This window comes from Grammomys surdaster, unplaced genomic scaffold (assembly GCF_004785775.1).
Source record: "Grammomys surdaster isolate TR1022 unplaced genomic scaffold, NIH_TR_1.0 363, whole genome shotgun sequence".
In the NCBI taxonomy this organism is placed as follows: domain Eukaryota; kingdom Metazoa; phylum Chordata; class Mammalia; order Rodentia; family Muridae; genus Grammomys; species Grammomys surdaster.
Window position 1 is genome coordinate 10,674,601 of NW_021604782.1, and position 20,609 is coordinate 10,695,209.

The 20,609-nt window shown below is 46.4% G+C and overlaps 1 protein-coding gene across 1 annotated transcript in view; it reads left to right on the top strand.

Moving 5' to 3' along the window:
- The window catches only part of Znf618 (zinc finger protein 618), a 71,563-nt gene that overhangs the window by 47,900 nt on the left and 3,054 nt on the right, over nucleotides 1-20,609 (top strand). Inside the window, exons 10-13 of the mRNA XM_028779912.1 lie at nucleotides 8,497-8,736; nucleotides 11,914-11,997; nucleotides 14,746-14,823; nucleotides 20,406-20,507. Coding sequence (XP_028635745.1) covers nucleotides 8,497-8,736; nucleotides 11,914-11,997; nucleotides 14,746-14,823; nucleotides 20,406-20,507 — 504 coding nt within the window. The remainder of the gene's footprint in view (nucleotides 1-8,496; nucleotides 8,737-11,913; nucleotides 11,998-14,745; nucleotides 14,824-20,405; nucleotides 20,508-20,609) is intronic.

The following is a 20,609-nucleotide window of genomic DNA, read 5'->3' on the forward strand; positions in this document are numbered from 1 at the left end:
ATGGCTATGATGTTGGATCTTTGGCTTACCCATGGCTATGATGTTGGGCCTTCGTCCCGTCCGTGGCTATAGTGTTGGGTCTCCTAGCCAATCCCTGACCACAGTGTAACCCTCCAGGGATCTGAGGCTTCTTTAGTTTTTCTCAGACTGTGTACTCCTCAGTCTTAACACCTGAGCATTAGATATTGTGTGACTTGTTATGCTACTGGAATTCCTAAACTTGAATTTCCAGATTGTTCCTGCCGTTGCATAGGAGCAGCAGAATTTTGTGTTCTGGATCTGTATCCTGCAAGTCTATCACATTTGCTTGTTGTTTCTTATAGGTTCCTTCTCCTGTAGATCTCTCGCTCATGATGAAGTGATCTGCTAATAAAAACTCTCCTCTCTGGCCTGCATTCTTTCTGATACGTGAGGGCTTTATGCTCTTCACAGCCCTGCTTTAGGGTGTGTTACAGTGTTGAATGGGAGAGATGAGCATGTGCACCGGCCTGCTCCCCATTACAGGGTTCAGTCTCATTGTTCGGTGCCATCTTGTTGTCATTTCCTGTTGTATCGGCTGCAGCGCGTTCTCAAGGCTCTTGTCAGCTCAGGCCACCCTTCACTTGAAGCCTGCTGGAAGTTGGGCCTGTAAATTAGGATTATGTGGCTTTTTCTTCTGTTAAGATGACCATGTGGATTGTTAACATTTTTTTTTTTTGCTAGAATAGTAAATGGCATGTTTTTTTTAATGAATCATTGTGTCTATGTTTTATTAAAATTGGTGAGAATATCAGAAAATTAGAGTGTGGCGTGAGCCAAAGAAAGTTACAACATCGGGATGTTTCTTCTTTGTCAAAATTTCTGTTTCAAAATAGTATATATTTGATGTATACAACCAATTTTATATACACACACCTATACAGACATAGAGGCACATACTACAGATGTCATCACAGTACAGGTTTTGCAGAGGAACTCTGAATTACAGGAGAGTCAGCATAGCTTGAGCACTTAACTGTCTTTTAAGGGCATTCTTCCTACTCACTTTGATACAAAATTTCTCTGGGTTTTTCCTGACATTTAACCACTCTCCCAAGGGCAGGAAACTACAATCTTAGATTAGGAACGTGCCCTGTGACCAACCAATGGAGTGTTACTAAGGATCTTGCATCAAGAGATGCATCTTTAAACACAAAACACCACCAGTGAAATATGCTAATCCTATAACAAAGTTCCCACCATTTACAGTGTAAAAGTGTTAAGTAAGCTTTGGTCCAGGGATGCACCAAAATTCAGATAGTGAGTATAAATCCACAGTCACCTTGTGCCCTTTTGTAATCCCTTACTTACCATATTCCCATCCCCAGTGGTCACCAATCTGCCTATGTTATTGTTTATGAATTTCCGTTTCCAACGTATGTGGACTATGACAGATTGTGCTTCATCCTTGAGCGCTAGCCTGCCTTTCTGTGGTTCACTCCTTTCAGTGAATGAATACAGCCACACATTACTTCAGGACAAGCACATTCTGAGAAATATATTAGGGCATTTTGTTGTGCAAGCATCAGAGTGTAGAATTTACACAAAATAAGACAACTGTGACTTTTTTAAGTGGTTTGACATTATGGAGTCATTACCATATACTGTGGTCTGTCATTGATCGAAGTACTGAATGGCAAGCAATATATGATAGACATCATCCAGCCTTTGTCTGCTTACTCTTGGGTGAATATTTAGATTGTCTCCATCTTGGACCTCATGCAAATGGAGCTGCCATAACTTTACGTACGAGTCTTTGTGGTATGGCTAGATCATCTGGCAGGTGTATGTTTGAGGACAGCTAGTTGTTGAGGCTGGCAGATAGCTCATTGGGTGAACCGCCTGATGTGCAAGCATGAGGACCTTGATTTGGTTCCCCGTCATCCACTTATAAGCTGAATGTGGCAGCTCATGCTGGTGATCCCAATACTGGGGATGAATGGAGAGAAGTGAGTACCAAGTGCTTGCTAGATAGACACTCTAGCCAAAACAGTAAGTTCTGGATTCAGTGACAGACCCTACCTCAAAAATGCTACTCCTGACACTGGCAGCAGCAGCACCAACAATAATGTGGTGAACAAATTAAGTGATCTGAGGTTATTGTCTAGCGTCATCTACCCCAACAAGGCATATCTCCTAATCCTTCTCCAGTAGTGCTGTTCCCTGATGACCAAGCATTCAAATGTATAAATCTACGAGGGTCATTCTTATTCAAACCACCACATTCTACTCCCAGGCACCCATAGGCTTGTAGCCAGATTATAAAGCAAAAATATATGCAGTCCAACATTAACAGAAACAGCAAAAAAAATAAAAAATAATGTAGAGAACTAATAAAGCTATCTGAGGTGCACACACAGATGAGTGCACCCATAACACACACGTGCACAAACACATACATATCCACAGATTAGCTATAGTTTTTAAAGGTAACTGAGCCATTTTAACTCCAACCAGTGCCATGTTCTTCCTATAATGTCCTTACTGATTTAATTAAATTAGTTAATTTATTTTTTTATTGTGTGTCATAACAACTCTGTTTCATAGAAGCAGTTTCACAGAAAATTCTCTTCTCTGCCATTTTCTAAAGAATTTATATAGAGTTGAAATTGCTTTCTATAAATATTTTGATAAAAATTCAACACATATTCTCAAACCTGGCATTTTCTTCATAGGAAACATCATTTAGAAAATCCATTCCCTTTCTATATAATTATTTAAATTTTCTATATTTAATTGTATTATATATTTATTAAATATATAATATGTAACAATAACAATAATTTAGTAAATTTAGTAAATTAACAGTTAATTTATTAAAATATAATATATGCTAACAAAATATATTTTTATTATATATTTCTATTAAATATATTATACTTAAAATATAAAAACAAGTAATTTTTTCAAGATTATAATTGATTTTAATTTAATTCTGTTGTGATCAAATATGTGTTGTTATTTCTGAAATTTGGAATTTATTAGTTTTTTTATTTTTTTAATTTTTTTAAGATTTATTTATTTTATGTATATGAGTACACCATTGCTCTTTTCAGACCCACCAGAAGAGGGCACCAGAGCCCATTACAGATAGTTGTGAGTCACAGTGTGGTTGCTGAGAATTGAAGTCAGATTCTCTGGAAGAGCAGTTGGTGCTTTTAACCACTGAGCCCTCTCTCCAGCTCTAGTTTTGTTTTATGGTCAATCATTTGTTTGGTCTCTCTTTGCTACATTTTACATGTTCATTTACCAAAATTAATTAATTATGAATAAGTGTGTGATTTGTTTTGTAGTATCAATTAGGTCAAGTTGATTGATAATGTTCAAGACTCTCTGGCCTTTCTTTACTTCAAAAAGAAATTGGTTTGCCTTATCAGGTACTAACCCAAAAGCCTCAGAAGCCTCAGCTGAGTTTTTTCATTTTCTCTTTAAGATGCATCCAGTTTTGACTAGTTGGTTTGGATGTCTGCTGTTAAATGCACACACAGTGTAATTGTGCTTTGAAGAGCTGAAGTATCACTGTAAATGGTGCAGTGTTCTTTATCTCTGACATCAGTTCTTCTGTAATCTTCCCTACAATGTATTATGGCTGCCACACAGAGGGGCTTTTCTACTGGTGTTTGTAGAGTGTTTCTTTCTCCAGGCTTTTGTTTGGTCTTTTTTCTGTCATTTTAAGTATAAAGCTATAGGTAGTTCTAACTTCTTTATCTGCTGTAGTAATCTGTGCTTTTTCCCCTTCTAGAATATTTTTAAAAATTCTTTTTAAGCTTCAAATTAAAAATGGAACATATAAGCCAGGAATGATGGTACATGCCTTTAATTCCAACCCTCAGGAGGCAAAGGCACAAGATTCTCCGTGAGTTCGAGGCCAACCTGGTCTACTTAGTGAGTTCCAGGACAGCTAGGGCTACATAGAAAAACCCTGTCACACACACAGAAAAGGAACATATAGTCATGGTACAATAAATGTTAAAGTAAGCAGAAAATAGAACTATTTCCTTTTAATTGAATACTTTAATACATTTACATTTAATATAGCTTATTGGCAGGGTTGGATTTCATTTGCTACTATGGTTTTTTTTTTCATTCATATTGTTGATTTCACCCTTGTTTTCTTGCTTGTTGTGGTACTAATAAATTATTTTCAATTTATTTTGTTAATATTCTGCTATTAGTTCTTTTCCACTTTGTGGTTTAAAGTATACATCTTTGATGCATTATATTCTGTCATGAATTTATGTCATAACCATTGAGTCATCTTTCCAGCCCTCCGAAGCCTTTTACTAACCAGTAATACTAGTTCATACCAACCTGATTTTTGCTGAGATTCATCAACTTTGTCCAAGAGATTTATATTTTTCTTCCCTAATTTCTTTTTCTTCTCCTGAGACTTTAATTGCATGTTTATTAGATGCCTGAAAGTGCTTACAGTCAGTTCAGTCAGTGTTTATTTTTTTCAGCTGTATCATTCCTCTGTGCTTCAGTTTGCCCTGCTGTCAGATTCATTAATCTTTTCTTCTACAACATCTAATCTCTACAGATCCCTTCTTAATAGCTCTGCTTGATCTCTGTTACATCCATAGCCTTCTTTAAACCTTTGGATACTGGCTACATTTAATAGCTGTTGGGTACTGGCTACATTTAATAGCTGTTGGGTACTGGCTACATTTAATAGCTGCTTTAAGGTTTATCACTCATCATTCTATCATCAGTTTTATTTCTGTTTCTTCTGATTGGTCTTCCTTTTGACTTTTAACTATGTTTTCCTGGTTCTCCTCAAAAGTTAGTGTTTTATGCTGCACATTGGAGATGGTGTGCTGTGGGCTTAACTAGGTTGTGTTTTCTTCCTCTGAAAAGCATCTCCTTCTTTCTGGCCGATTTTCTTACAGATCAGCTTGATACTTGATAGTTTTGTTTTGAGAAAGGGTTAGAGCAAGTCAGGAGTCACTCTTCTTCCAGGGTTACAGTAGCTCTTCCAAGGCAGAGCCTTTCTGCTGAAGTCATCAGGCCTTCTCCTTTCTGGCAGGTGGGACCAGAAAGATCTCCTAATCTTGTGCAACATCTTTGAAACCTCTGAGTACTCACGAGCACACACACACAAACACACACACACACACACATACACACAGAGACACAACACACACACACAACTGTTTTCTCTACAGAGACTTGCTCTACACAAATGATTTACAATTCAGCTAAAGCCTTTAAGGAAGCCTCACTGCACATTTCTGGAATTCTTTCTTGGCTCAGTTATCTCTTCTGTCCTGCCCTGTCCAGCCTCAACACAAGGCCTTACCTGGATCTCCGTCCGTTTGGTTTAGGTTCAGTGAGTAGGTATGCACACGGGCCCTACTCTGTCCTATGAGCTTATTACTCCAGTAGAGTTTTGGGAGTGAGACTCTCCAGGTCTGTGCCATGGGTCGCACCGTGGGTCGCACCACCTATTTATGAGGGCTGCAAGCTTTGATTTAATTGTCATCAGGAACTCCAGTCCTGTCCCAGCCACTGCATCATGGCCAGAAGTCTTCTTTCCAAACTGAAGTTTCACCCGTTCCCGTCTTTGTGCACGGGATTCCTTGGCTTCACCTCTGCCTTACAGAGTGTAGAGATAACCCACGTCTCTCTAGCCTCTTTTCTCTGATTCTTTTTTTTTTCCTACCTGGATTAATTTTTCAGATTCCTACAGGAGAGACTTTGGCACCCTGTCATTGTTTAGGCGTGTTATGAATAAAAATCTCATGTGTATTTCTTACAATGGGAAGTAGCCAGTCAGTCAGAGATGCTCATTCCTAGTCCAAGCCCAGGTAGCAGCTCCAGCCTGACGGTGTTCCATATGAGGTCAACGTATGGAGCAGACTGGTGGGTAATGTCAGTTGGGAAACTGCTGGGACCCATCCATGCTCAGGGTCAACCCGTTGAGTGACCCTGAAGTGGTGACCAGACCTCCACGACACCATCTGCTTTGTCCTTTGGGGCAATGGGAGTAGAAGGGGAGCCCAGTGGCCCTGTTAAGTCTCTTGCTGGGCTTCCTACCTCTGTTGCACTTGTCCTTGGTATTCCAAGTTTCACTGTTCTGGCTCTTCAGTGCACGCACTCGTGAATGGCATGAGTTGTCTCTATCACTCGCTGTGATTCTCTCAGGTAATGAGCTCTTACACTCGATGCATGAAGACAGGGGGACAAACTGGACCACTTGGGCCTTTAGAGAGCAGGGTCATCTGTGGTCACAGCACACATCACTGATGACAGTCAGTTCCTGGAAAGGAAGAGGTGATGAGGTAGACGAACGGTCAAGAAAGGCACTTTTAAGGAGGACTTCCTGAGGAAGTGCTGTCTGGGTGTAGCATGTAGGTCTAACAGTCACAACATTATGGGATCAAAGGAAACAGCCTGGATGAAGGCCTTGAGCTCAGAGGAGGACCGGTGTTACAGGAGTTAAGAAACTGAGGGGCCTGAGCAGAATCTGGTGAGGCAAGAAGGCCCGTAGGGCAGCTAAAGCATACAGATGATTAACTCAGTTTATTGAATCAGGTGTCTCATAGGTGCCCTGAGGTCCCTCCTATAAGGAATGCTGGGATTTTCACAGCAGGAATCAAATGTGACACAATCCCCAGACATGGCTCTGCAGCAACAGAGACAGGTCTCTGAGGGAAGCAGCTTGCCAGGTTCCTGCTCATAGACTGTCCTTGTACCCAGGGCTCTGACATGTGGATCAGTGTCTCATGATTCACGGAGGCTATCTATGATATTCCTAGGCCTCCTTGAGCTTCTGGCTGCCTGAGATCCCATGTCATCCGGCACCTTCTTCCTGGGTGTCCTTTAAGAACCACATTAGAACTCCTAGGCCTTAGTTTTCCTGCCTCTAAGAGGAACATCGGTAACCATTTCCATGTGTGGAGCAGTTACCTTAAGGGTATGTCTCTGGATTTCTAGATGTCTCACTGAATCCCTGTGAGGCTACCCACTCAGAGAGGGCCATCCTGTCTCATCAGTGGGGTTAGGCAGGGGGAAACTATGTGCCCCGTAGAATTGGGAGCCCAGGACTGTTGAGGCCAGAAGCCCTGGAGCTAGGCTTCCATGATGGGCTGGCCTCTCTGGCCTCAGTGTAGGCCTGAGAGTGAGCCTCCAGCCCTAAACTGTTCCTCCCACTGGGAGATAGTCAACAGTCAGAGATGTTCCAGGGGCAGCAACACAGTGTTGAATGTGTTGGGAGAAACCATCAGATAAGCCATCCTTCTTGTTTGACTCAAGTCAGAAAGAAAGGGAAAGCATGTGAGGTTTCCTTTGCCAGTGGGAGCTTCAGCTTCCCTCATACTGAGGCCCTGGGACTCCACTCAGCCATACTGGATCATGTTAGAGCTGTGACTGAATGACTCCCCTTCCTGTGGCACAGCTGGCCTTATAAAGACAAGCATCTCTGAGGTATGAGGTGTGCTCAGCCCCTGGTGGAAGAGAGCTGTGATTTGCATGAAGCCTGGATTTCTTGGGTCTCGGATTTCTACATCAGTATGAGGAATGACTGGACACTGAGGGCTGCAAACCTTTCATCTCAGCCTCTGGCATGGTAGTTTGAGTCTCCCGACTTCCAGAATGGGCATTGCACTGAGAGCAGGATTGTAACAAGGACCTCCTTCATGGAGCCAGAAAGCCAAATTGGCTCAGAGCAGTGACCCAATCCCTGTGTACATGTAGGGCTCTCAGGATGGTGCTCACTCCTGGGGTTTCTGGAATCCCCTCTCTAACTGGTCCTGTTCTTTCCATTGGAAGACATAGCTGTAGACCTTCCATGGTCTCATGAAGCAGGCCTTGCTCGCTTCTCTTCTGAGTGAGTCACTTTAGGCCCAGGCTCAAGGCACTCTGCCCACCCAAGACCAGCTCTTAGGACCAGCTCTTCTTAGGACCTAGCTCTGTAGAGGATGTGAGTAAGAAAGGCTTCCCAAACCTTACAGGGGACAGGCATACCTCTATGACAAAGGCAGGCCCCAAGTCTCCTAAGAAGAGCAGTTCCCAGCCCCTGTCCACAGAGTTTTGTAGAGCCCTCTCCCTTCCCCACTCCACTATGCAGCCCCATACCACATTCTGCTTCTCACCATCGCTTAGGAGCCAGATTCCCTTTGAAGGAAAAGGGCTGAGAAGCAGATATGCTAGAAAATGTTCTTGGGGCGGGGGTAACTAGTCCAGATTCCTCAGGGCTAAACACGTAGACCCTCAGAGACTGCACGGAGGTGATGGGGGGCAAACAGGAAGCTCTGAGCATGAACCAGAGGTCAGGCTTCCTAAAGAAAAATGAGGGAAGATTCTCGACTTTCAAAGGTTCTTGGGCTCCTTGTGGAAGCTTGAGCCCTTGCTTTCTATTGACTGAGGGCAGGTTGGGCAGAGAGGTGTCAGAGTGGGCATTCAGGGACCCGTGGCTGAGAGGCCACTTGCTCGGCAGGCTCCAAGGGCCCTCAAGGACTGAGAGCATGACCCTCTCAGGTACCGCCCCCGGGTGGGAGCCGCCGGAAGATCCAGACACCGGTTCTGAGTGCTCCCATCCAGAGGTCACCCCATCTCCACGCTTCGTGGCAGCGAAGACCCAGACAAACCAGTCGGGGAAAAAAGCTCCAGCCTCCGTGGTCCGATGCGCCTCCCTCTTACACCGCACCCCTCCAGCTACCCAAACTCAGACGTTCCGAACTCCAAACTCGGGATCTCCAGCAAGCAAGGCAGCTGCAGGTACGGAAGGTCTTTATTACCCACACCTCCCTGGCTTCCCACCCACCACCTGCGGTAGCTCTTCCCCTGCAAGAACAAGACTGGAGTTCCCATCATGCTTTGGTACAGATGGGACCCATGCCTCTGGCAACCTCTGTAACCCTGGCAGACCAAGTTATAAATCTCAGCTGGAGGGTTATACAACAAAATTTGCAAACATTTTCAAAGTAATTTGATGGTTTTCCCAAATCATGGCCTAATGGGTTCTGTTTTATTTGGCCTTTGTAAAGTTTAAAAGCCTTTTATTAAAGATTAATAGGAAATATTTGAACATGAAGAGAGTCTGTATAGAAAGAGGTTTGGGTTTCTGGTTGTGTTGAGACATCAAATCTGGCTCCTGGACCATGTTCCTGCAGGGTAATGGCTCATGCCTCCTTCACAGTAGGTGTCTGTACACTTTCCCTGTTCCACGATCCCCAGTACCCCCTGCTACACCCCTGCCACAGTGGCCCCAGGGCAGGATGGCAGGTATCATTTTTGATTATGACCACACTGTTGTCTGTGACCATCCAGCCCTGTCTGGACCCCTTGGCATGGGCTTTCATTTTCACCTCTCAGAAAACTATCTCAAGCTATTTCAGCATCAAATGGGATGGCTGACTGCAGCTCTGCCTCTGTGGTCCCCGACTCCCTGAGTTTACCCATGCAACTCTCCAGGAGGTAGAGGGCCAGCAGGAAACCGGAGGATGTCAGCTCCAGAAGTTTCCAGGCCTATGCAGAAACGGGCTATGGCTCCAGAATGTGACTGGGTAGCAAGCTCCCCAGTGATTGTTTCTTCCAAAATAGAAGACACACTATGTGCTACGTACCAGCTTCCAGGAGTCCTGGGACTCAGACTTGCATGAGAAAAACCTTGGACCACCTACCCAGATGATGGTGCTATACTTTCTGAAGCTCTTGGTCTTTCAATTGCTTTCAGGAGACCAGAGATATCCTAAATGTACAGAATGTTTGCATTGAGAGGTCTGATGAATGAGCCACCGAGGTCATTCATTGGTAACCTGACTAGGTAATTAGTTCTGCTTGTGTTTCCTCTGGTTTAAGAAGCTAATTTGGACCAGGCTGTGGTTTTGTGTTTGCTGTACTTATATTTCTCAAAAGGAGGGGAGTCGGCCAACCTTGAAGTATGGATTTTTCAGGTGCTGTGTTACGACAGTTGTGTTTTTGTCTGCAAGTGGGAGGCTAAGTCAGGAGGATCAAAAGTGCAAGCCCTGCTTGGGCTATAGAGTGGGTTCAAGGCCAGACTAATCAACTTTGTTAGACCCTGTCTTAAAGTAAGAAAAGGGGGTTGGGGAGATAGCTCGGTGATAAAAGTGATTGTAGAGACCTTGCTTGGGGTTCTGTCCTCAGCACCTTAAAAGAATTAGAAAGATTGTCTGCCATGGTCTCCTGGGTGGCAGACATTGACTCGTCAGATTGTAGGGTCATGCTTTCTTGACTTTGCTCTCTTCTTGAGCTTTGTGACTGAGTTTTTAAAGGTCCATAGTGTCTGCAGAGAATTGAATGTGGGGACTGACATTTGTCAGTCATTGAATGTCACTATCTCCAGGCAAGTGTCTAGCAAACCATGGGCACATCAGTGGCTGCCTCTGTAAGACTTGGAAGCCATGTGGTGGATCTTACTTGAGCAAACTGTCTGGTCAAGTCCAAAGGCACCAGGTTAGGAGCAGAGGTGACAGGAACTGTGAAATGGTGTGTGACAGGTGGAAGTTGTCACTGTCATTATCCTGGAGAATATGGCTGTTTGTATGCAGGTGGACATGAACACATGGATTTATATTTTCACCTGAAATACCTACCTGCCTGTTCCCCTGTGAACAGACTAAGGCATAGAAATAGATCTCTTTCTTCTTACGGGGGAGGCATCTAAAGCCTTGCATGCTATCCTAGTGGGGCCAGGAGCCTGGCAGCTTCAATTTGTTTCTCTGCCTGTTAAGTGAGTAATACTACACAGCCTCATGATGTTGGGAGGATTATCTGGTATACAGTAGGTGGTCAACAGTGATAGCCCCTCACCCTCTGTGCATAGAGAATGAATGGGCCTCTGTCAGTTTATGTGCTGTCTGGAGGTACTCAACCCAGGCTGTTAGGGACACAGAGGGAGCGTGTTCCTTGCAGTGCCAAAAGGTCTCTACAGGCTATTGGAAAAGAACTGAGCAGGCCTATAGGAACTGCCTCTGGCCGGCTGTCTCATCCGTCATCCATGTCTTCCTTCACCCCAGAGCACCCAGCACTTTGTTGGGTAGGATGGACATGCTGAGTGGTGTTTCTCCAAGTGATTTCCAAATAGCACCACTTAGGAGGATATTGCAGGATCTAATCTTTAAAATCCCTGTGTTTGGGGGACAGGTTAAATTAAAGCCCAGTGGCTCTCCTTCTGGTCAGTTTCTCTGAGCCTTTGGTAGCCTCATCCAAACCGTTTAAAGGGGCAGGGATGGCTGAGTATCTCAAATTGACTTTCCTGAGACCTTCATCTCCTGGATCAGCCGTGCTCTGAAGTATCCAGAGCATCATGGAAAGAAAAGCTGGGTTGTCTTCTGCTCGTGGGAGTGGGGCTATAAGTATAGGGTTTTGCTTGGCCAAGCCCATCCCTGCCTTATGGGATTTCCAGAGAGATCCGGTAAGCTTTGGGAAAGGTGCTAGACACAGCTGACAAGGAGCCAAGTGCTCCTACTCCTCCCTGAGTTCTGACCCTCCTCGCCCAGTCTTTGGCCTTCCCAGAAAAAGTATGAAACTACCCCCTTCCTCCTTGTCACATGTTCTGTCCCAGGACATCCTTTATGCCTTGGGATTCTTGTTGGGTCAAAGCTACCTCCAGGAAATGAGCTGACGTCCTCAGTCATTGGGGGGTGGAGTGGGAGGGCTGTAGCAGAAAAATCTTCCAGAGAAAACAAGAAAGTTCATTGTAATGACTCATCCTTACATATATGGCCCTGGGGTAGAAAATGGGGCCCAGCCAGACCTGTTTGCTGTCTGCATTTCACCAGTGTGTCCTTGGGCAGGTCACCCCTTCCCTCTCCATCCCTCTATCTCCCAGATACACATTCTCTGAGCTCCAGGGCCCTCCTGCCCACTCAGCCCTGACAGACTAGCTGACCATTCCCATGGCATATCACCCCCCTCTCTGACTCCTCCCAGCAGAAAATGCCTTCAGTCGTCGAGTAGAAAGCAAAGCACAGAACCACTTTGAAGAGACCAATAACAGCTCGCAAAATTCCAACGGTGAGTGTGCCTGTGGTGTGACGTGTGACATCATGTATGGGCTCTACTCTAGTGTCACCTCCCCCAGAAGAGCAGGTACCTATGACTGGGGTCTTCTGGTGCATGGTGGGGCTTGGTGGGAGAGGGGCTGGGTAGGGAAATAGAGAAACAGCAGAGCTTATGAGAAGCAGAAGGGGCTTTTATATCCATGGATGCCCTTCTGTGGCTGTATTTTGCCTTTGGCCCTTACCCACACAGAGGGGAACTTCCTTAATCCCAAACTCAGGCATCAACTTAGCCAGCCCAGATGGGTAACCCCAAGAGAGCCATTTGCTAAGTTAAGAGTAATGCCCTATGTAGCAGGTTTCTATCCTAGAGAGGCAAATGGGGTACAGTAGAGATACTGGAGCCAGAGCTCCCAGGTTCTGCACCCATACTAGATCTTGGACCTCAGAACAGATCCTCTTCTAGATCCTGCAGGCCTATGGCTTGGCCAGAGAGCACCTGGTAGTGTTTGCTGCCACCTGGTGGCTGCCTTGTGTGGGATCCTAGTGGCACAGCTTGGGACTCCAGGGTTTATTTAGCCTTGGCAGGAATGTGGATGGTCACCGGCGGCAGTCCTTATCTTAGAAAGGGATAGGAAGGGTGTGTGCACAGTGATGGCCAGGACATGAGGGAACAGGTCTTCTGCCACTGTGAAGTGGATGTCATTGAATATTAGGCCTGAGTGAATGCCCCCCCCTGTGCTGACACTGACTGGTATATACCAGTGGATGCACCTTGGCCACCATGGGCTTCAGCAAATGGTTAGGAGCACAGACACCAGATGGAAGCTTCTGCCTAGTAGTAGACCCACGCTCTCTCGAGCCCAGGTTTGACCTCTGCTCCACTGGCTCCCATGAGTAGTCTAGACTTAACTCCTTCTCAGCTGGAAGCGGCTTAAGGAGCACAAACAGCGCCAGAGAACACAGGCAGGAGAGGGGTGTTACTTTGGGCGTCATTTGCCTTCTTTTATCTTGGTGTAAATCAAGCAGTTGGTGCAAGCACTACTTGAGTTGTCACTGTGATCCTCAGGGCTTCTGTAAGGGGCTGGTCTAGGAGGGATGGGGTGACCTGCCTGGCGCCACAGAGGATTAAGTGGCAGCCTGGAACTAGAACCAAGGTCTCCTGTCATGCCCCCGTCTCCCCACCCAAGCCATGCTGTACCCCTTACGCCTCTCCTGCCACCAGGGCTAACGTTTGTGTAGGGATGGCACTGTCGAGGGCTGCTGCTGCTGGCAGCCACCACTTATTGAGCACTTACAACGTGGCTGGCACGTGTTCAGAGCTTTGTGTGTTGTATCTGTTTTCACCCTTACCACAGTCCTGTAGGGTTAGTGTTTCTGTTACTCCCACTTTCTGGATGAGGAAAATGAGGCTCGGGATAAGTCCATTGTAGCCCCAGGTCCCCCAGATTGCAGGTGCAGCCAGACCCCTCATACCCTGCCTGCATTCCACCTTGTTGCCTGCTATATCGGAGGCTTGCCGGCCCCGCTCTCTGGCAATGTCTGACAGTAGGAGAGCTTGCCAGAAAACAACCAAGTGGCCAAGTGCGTGTCTATATGGGCATCATACCTGAGTCACAGAATCTACCATCAGAGCATCCTAAGGAAATGGCCCTAACGGTATCACATGATACTGCCTTCTCTGATGACTGTGCCTCTCTGCCAGTACCCTCTCACCCACCTTCCCACACCGACTATGTGCCCAACGAGGTGCTGCCTCCACTGAGAGGGCCACCTGGCTTACCAGCTGTGATGATGTCACAGCCCCAGAACTGAAAAACACTTAGCTGAACTGTTTCTCTTTTGCAGAAACTGCAAGTCCCCTGATTTCCAATACTTTCCCTCTCCTGCAGAGTAAGTGATGGTCCTCCTGGGGGGGTTGAAAAGGGCAAGGCAGGGCAGAGAGTGACTCTGCTGGCCTCCCTGAGATATAGACAGACCTTGGGCCGCCCTCAGGGTAACTTCAAGTAATAGCCTTGGGAGGCTGCTAAGGAAGAGCCCCAGAGGGTGGAGAGGTAGGTGGAACCCCTGAGCTCACAGGAGGGGGGACAGGTTACCCACCTCTGGTTATCCAGACAGCCTCAGGACTTCTCTTCCAAGCCTCCTTCCTCCCTCTCTTCCCACCCCTTTCTACCTAACAATGTTTTCTTTCTTTCTTCCCATCGCCCCCTTCTTTGCCAGGCACCAGTGTGAGTCCTGGATACTCTGAGGTTTTGGTGTCGGTTCCGCTCAGTCCATCCTCCAGTCATGCCCCACTGCCTCAGTTCCTCCTCTCCTTCTCTTTCTCTCATTGTTTCCCTCTCATCGTGAGTGTCTTTGTTCATCTGTGCATCTGTTTATTTGTTCCTTCCGTGAACAGTGACCCTCATGTGGTCCCACGGGCAGAGGGTTAAGCTGTGAATCTCAAGGGGCAGACTCTGTTTCCTGGGAGTTCTTGGTGCCTGGATGTTGTCCTTCCCATGTGCTCAGAACAGTGCCTGCCACGGAGTAAGCACCCAGTAAGCAAGCAGCAGGCCCATTGAGTTAGCAGCCGGTATCTGTGTGCCCCTCTCTGTGCTCCTGCCTCTCCTTAGCCTTTCTGTTCCCAGGATAGTGCGGGCCAGTGGACAGGCTGGGCCCAGGGCCCCAAGTATGCACCTGGATCCCCACCTTCAGAGCTGCCTGCAGCCCAGTGTCAGGGTGCCCGAGTATGGGCCACCTGTCACATGCCCTCCTGTCTCCCCAGAACCCTACACGTGCGGTGCCTGTGGGATCCAGTTTCAGTTCTACAGCAACCTGCTGGAGCACATGCAGTCCCATGCAGGTAAGGCCCAGAGGACCCCCTAAACACGAAAATGGAAGCGACCAGCAGAACCCGCCCAGAGCACACACCCCCTCCCCACCCCACCCATAACCAGACACACATATCACTGGCACTTTCCGGGAACTTACCTTCTGAGCCCCAGCCAGCTTGTCCTTCATCGTTGGCTAGTCTGAACTCTGGCATCTCAGCGTCTCAGGGGTGGTTTGGGGAGGAGGGAGGAAGACGGGCTTCCCAGAGGTTGCAGGCCTGAAAAGGAGACCTGTAAATGGATTCAAGGACAACTTGAGCAGAGCTGACAGTAGAGAAGCCAGCGGTTGGGTAGATTGTGCTCAGGCTTTCCTGTGCACTCACCATTTCCACCTCTCCAAAGCCCTGGTTCTCAAACTGGAGCTCATGAAGGAATGAGCAGGGAGGAGGTTGGGGCAGAGGGAGCCCGCGGGCTGCTAGGGTGAGGACGGCTCTCCCTCACAGACTCAGCCATCCACTGCCAGCCTTCACCCTTGCCGTTGCACAGCTCAGGTGTTCAGCTTTCCAGTCTGTATCCACAGACATTAATTACAGCAGCACCAGCTTCTGGTCTAAATTCTGCTTAGTCAGAATTACTGTGTGTCAATAGGGAGAGTCCCCAGGCCTCAGCACTTCCACAAACAGTTACTATGTAGCCACACAGGCATTGCAAGAAGCCTGCCTAGGGACCTCCCACCGGGGTACTCAGGGATCCAGATCCCTTCCCTCTTATGATCCTGTACACCCCTGGCTACTCAGAGGCTTTCATCTCTGACTGATAGATGTGGGGAGAGGCAAGGGGTTACACGAGTGACACAGATCCTAAATGCCGTCTGCATTGGCACATGACCATCCTAAGTCTGGCGGAAGGCTCTGTTCAGTAACAATCCAACACTTTGCAGAAGGAACTGTGCATCTGGGCAATGGGGCAGCTAGTACCTGTCCATCTAGATAGATCTTCTAGAGGCATTCGAAATAACACGTGAAGTGGAGTGGTGGTACACACCTATAATCTCAGCCCCTGGGAACCATAGACAGGAGGATCACAAATTTAAGGCCATCTTTGGAGACACAGATCTCTCTCCTTTTAAAAAAAAAAAAAGATCAAAGAAATGAAAAGTAATATTGTATAAAATGTGTGTGGTGTATGATGGGGGCTGAATAGTTGACATAGTTGTTATCATTTGTGTCCTCTGAGGTTTACAAAGCTTTCAGGGAATCCTCCAGCTTGAGCCTGACTAGCTCAACTGTCCAGGTTGTCTCAGTCAGTGTTCTGTTGCTGGGAAGAGACACCATGACCACAGCACCTCTTACAAGAGAAAGTGTTTAGCTGGAGCTTGCTTTCAGTTTCAGAGGTTTAGTCCATTATCTTCACAGCAGGGAGCATGGGGGCACACAGGCACTGGAGAGGTAGCTGAGAGTTCTACATTCAGATCCATAGGCAGCAAGAAAAGAGAAATACTGGGCCTAGCTTTGGCTTTGGAAACCCAACACCCACCCTCCAGTGACACACTTTCTTCCACAAGGCCACACCTACATCACTAAGCCACACCTCCTAATCCTTCTCAAGTAGTGCCATTCCCTGATGTGCAGGCATTCAGATATCTAAGCCTATGGGGACCATTCTTATTCAAACCACCACATTCCACTCCCTGGAATCCCACATTCCTAAATGCCAGGAGACTTCAGGCAGAAAACTGTCTCCTTCTTTAAAGCAAGGACACACAGACTCCTCTTGCCTAATGTCTTTGCCTCACGTTTCAAGTGTCTCCGGTCTCCTAATGACTCCATGATCAGCCAGGGATGGTTCAAAGCATTTACACATGCCCTCGATGGGAACTTACAGCCCTGGAGGGTGGTAGCCATGGTCCCTTTCTTTGGGTACCACGTCTGGTTCCTGAGCCTTACAGCCCAGCCTCCCACAGTTATCCACAGTTAATTCATATTCATTCATACCCCTCCCTTTCTGTCTGTCTCTGTCTATTTGTCTCTGTCTCTCTGTTTGCCTATGTCTTTCTGTCTCTGTTTCTCTCTGTCTCTGTCTCTGTTTCTCTCTCTCTCTCTCTCTCTCTCTCTCTGTGTGTGTGTGTGTGTCTGTGTGTGTGTCTGTGTTTATGTGTGTGTGTGTGTATCCTGCAGGAAGTTGTAACTAAGTGTAAGTTTGGATATGGGTGTTTCCCCATCATTCTGGCAGATAGCAGACAGAACTATGATGATTCAAGTCCAGGCTGAGCCAGGAAGTGGCTGCACTATCCCCCAGCATTCTGGCTTGTTCAGAGTCTCTGAAGGGCTTCTTTGTGCTGGTCCAGCACAGCCAGAGAATGGCTTCCTCGAAATCCAGTGCAAAGCCAGGCGGAATCCCAGCCAGACTGAATCAGGATTAAAGGATTGGCTTCATGGAGGAAAATTAAGCATTGTGAGCTGCACAGTTCACAGCGCCGCTGATAAGGGGATCAGCCTCAAGTAACACCAATCTCATTAAGAGCCTCTGAATGGCACAGGCTAATTCACACTAGTGAACTTATATGCTGAAGGGAATCTGTCTGCCCTGGTGACAGGTCAGGAGTAGGACTGGCAGTCATGATGCTAACTATAGTGAATGGTAGCGAATGCTTGCCATGTGTTGGGTACTGGCCATGGGTCAGGTATGTTGACTGTGGTACAGGAAACTACAAATGTTGACATTTCCATCCCCTTAATAAAGGCATAGAAAACAGTCTCTGGCATAGCTCCTAACTAGTTAGCATCACCTCAACTGATACTTGCTGCTGGGTCTTGGTCTGAGAGTTTTACATATATTCATCATTCACCATTTAATTCTCAAAGTAGCTCCCTAAATGCCACATTAACTCCATTTCACAGAAAAGGATGCTAAAGAGCTGGAAAAATGGCTCTTAGTACAATGTTCGCCCCGTAGGAATGAGGATCTGAGTTCAGTTCCCAAAATCCACATAGAATGACTAGGCATGGCAGTGCACACTTGTAATCCTAGCTGGGGGAGGCAAAGGGAGGTGACTCCTTAGGGCTCCCTGGCCAGCCAGCCTGGCCTATCTAGTAAGGTAGATGCCAGCGATAGAGTCTGTATCAAATAAAATAAAGTAAAATAAAATAAAGTTGGTATGGGGGAGTGTGGCCCCTAAAGAAAAATAGTTAAGATTGTCATCTGGCCTTCACACATATTGACATGCACACACACACCTGCATATGCTCACACACATACCAAGAAAAAGAAGTCTGAAGCAAACATGATTAAATGCACTTGTCAGGGTTATAACATCAGCGGTAATTAGACCAGGGTTCTCACTCTGGGAATAAGCTCCATGTAGATTGTATAGCCTTTAGCATTTACACTGAAGCTGTGGTCTACCCTGCTGGAGTCAGTGGACTTGACCCCTCAGAGCTGGGCTCTTGCAGCTCTCACCAGTAGGAGTGGAGAGCATAGTTAAGAGGTGCCCAGGAATCTTTGCAGAGAATAAATTAAATCAGCGGTTCTCTGTTTTAGACTTGGGGGAGGTGGTCAATCCTGATTTCTAATCTCTTGAATGACTTCACAACTTCAGAAATCCTCTTTTCCACTGTAAGAGTTTTTCAAACCTTTCCTCCCAGAGATGAGGGTGACAGAGGTAATGTATTCAAAGACTATGATCTCTTCTATAACCTAGCCTGACCTTACTCCGTCACCTATTGCAGGTACAAGGTGAATATCCCTCTTCTGAAGTGCTTGGAAGCAGAAGTGTTTCTGTTCACACATTTCAGAGTCTGGGATATTTGAAGATGTAGAGAATGCATTCTAACGATTCTCATTCCTTCCCTTTCTCAGCTTCTGCCAACCCCCTCCCGCACTCCTCCTCTCCCCCCAAAAGCATTTCCTCACGCTCCCCCCCACCCCGTCTGTCTGGTTTGTTTTATGACTTACTGAATTTAACTACAGCTGTCTGTGTGACCCTGGGATTAGAATTATCCATTGGATCATGGTGAGCTTAGCAATGGGCAAGCAATTGAAGATGATTAATTCCCATCGCCCAGAGTCTATTAGAGCTAGTAGTGTAGTAGTGAGGGATAGGGCTCCACAGCCCTTCCTACATCCATGGCTGATTGTTGACAGGGATGGTCTTCTATAGGTTCAATGTACGTAACCATAGCTGCTCTGAGTTCATGACTGTAATAGTTGTGTAGTGCCTAGAAGGTGACATTTGTCAGCTCTTCTCCCTGTCTTTAGCTCTTCCATTCTTTCTGATCCCTCATCCTCAATTTCCCTGCCTGAAAAGGGGTAGTACAAATTCTTTTTTAGGGCTAGGCACTCAGACATCACTTATCCTTGGTACCCTGGGCAGCCATGAATCTCTGCATCTACTTATATTCACTGTGAAAAGAAGCTTCTCTAATTACAGCTGATTATAGTTTTTGTCTATTTGTATGAAAGAGGTGCTTAGTCATTTTAGTTAAACCATAGTAATAAGTTATACCCTTAGGTCTATGGCTCCCCCAAGTATGGATTGTTAGCCTGGCTTACAGTACTAAGCCTGAATTCCTTCCTGTGGAGTGGGGCTCAAATTGAATCAGAGGGTGATTAGTGGATCACACAACAGTTGTACCACTACTACACACGTGGGCACGTCTTGCCTAGAAGGTTGATTTTGTAGTTAGTAAGAGTCTCAGCTAGGTAAGTTCTTTGATGCCTTTTCTCTCCTAGCTGCCTGCATCACAACTGGCTCTTTGAAAGTTAGCCAGGGGGGATGCTATTTCCAGTGAGTTCCAACTTGCTTTCTCTTTCTCTTATAACTGGTGTGTGTAGAATTTTCAGCCATGGGAGTTTTACACTGTAGTTCTGATTGGTGTCCAAGAGAACTGATAAGAACCTCTGTTGTTTTGGGCCCTCTGGAACCTCTTGACTCACTCTTTTGGAGGTACCCCACATCTGGCACCAGGAATTTTGTATGATGACGCACTGCTTCTAGGAGAAGCATTATCAAGCTACAATGAATGTCTCTCATCAATCTCTGTATTTTTAAATTGCTTACAAAATAGTAAATTTTCATATGGCTTTTTGGTTCATCCTTGCTTCTGGTTAGCTCTCTCATACTCTCTCTCCCTGTTTTCCCACCCTGTCTCCCTGATCTACCACCCCTACCCTGCTTAAATATTGACACCCCAACTATTGCCGTTCCCTACTACTTTGCCTGTGTTCTATCCACACTCCTGTAAAGCACTCCCCTCTCCCAGTTTCCTCTTTCTAGTCTCCAGACTACAAGGGAAGAGTACTCTAGGCTAAACAGAGTTAAAGAGTGGAAGCTGAGATTCACACATGAAGGAGACCAAGTGGTGGTCTTTCCCCCCCGAGCTGGGTTATCCCACTCAGTATAATGTTTTCCCAGTTCCAGTCATTTACATGAAAACTTCATGATTTAATTTTTCTTCCTAGTTGCATGAAATTCCATTGAGTATTTGTACCCATCTTCATCATCCATTCATCCGTTGATGGGCAACTAGGCTTTTATTTCCCTGCTCTTGTCCATCAAGCATGGGCATGCAAGTATCTATGCAATGGGTGACCCATTGCTCCCTTTGTTCTGCAGCTGACAATGAAAACAACATCACCTCCAACCAGTCCCGATCTCCACCTGCTGCAGTGGAAGAAAAGTGGAAACCTCAGGTCCAGAGGAACAGTGCCAACAACAGTAGGTCTCAGCATGCTGGAGCCCAGGGCCCCTGGAATTACTACAGCCCCAGTGTATCTGTACCCTGTCTCCCCACTGCATCTGTACCCTGTCTCCCCACTG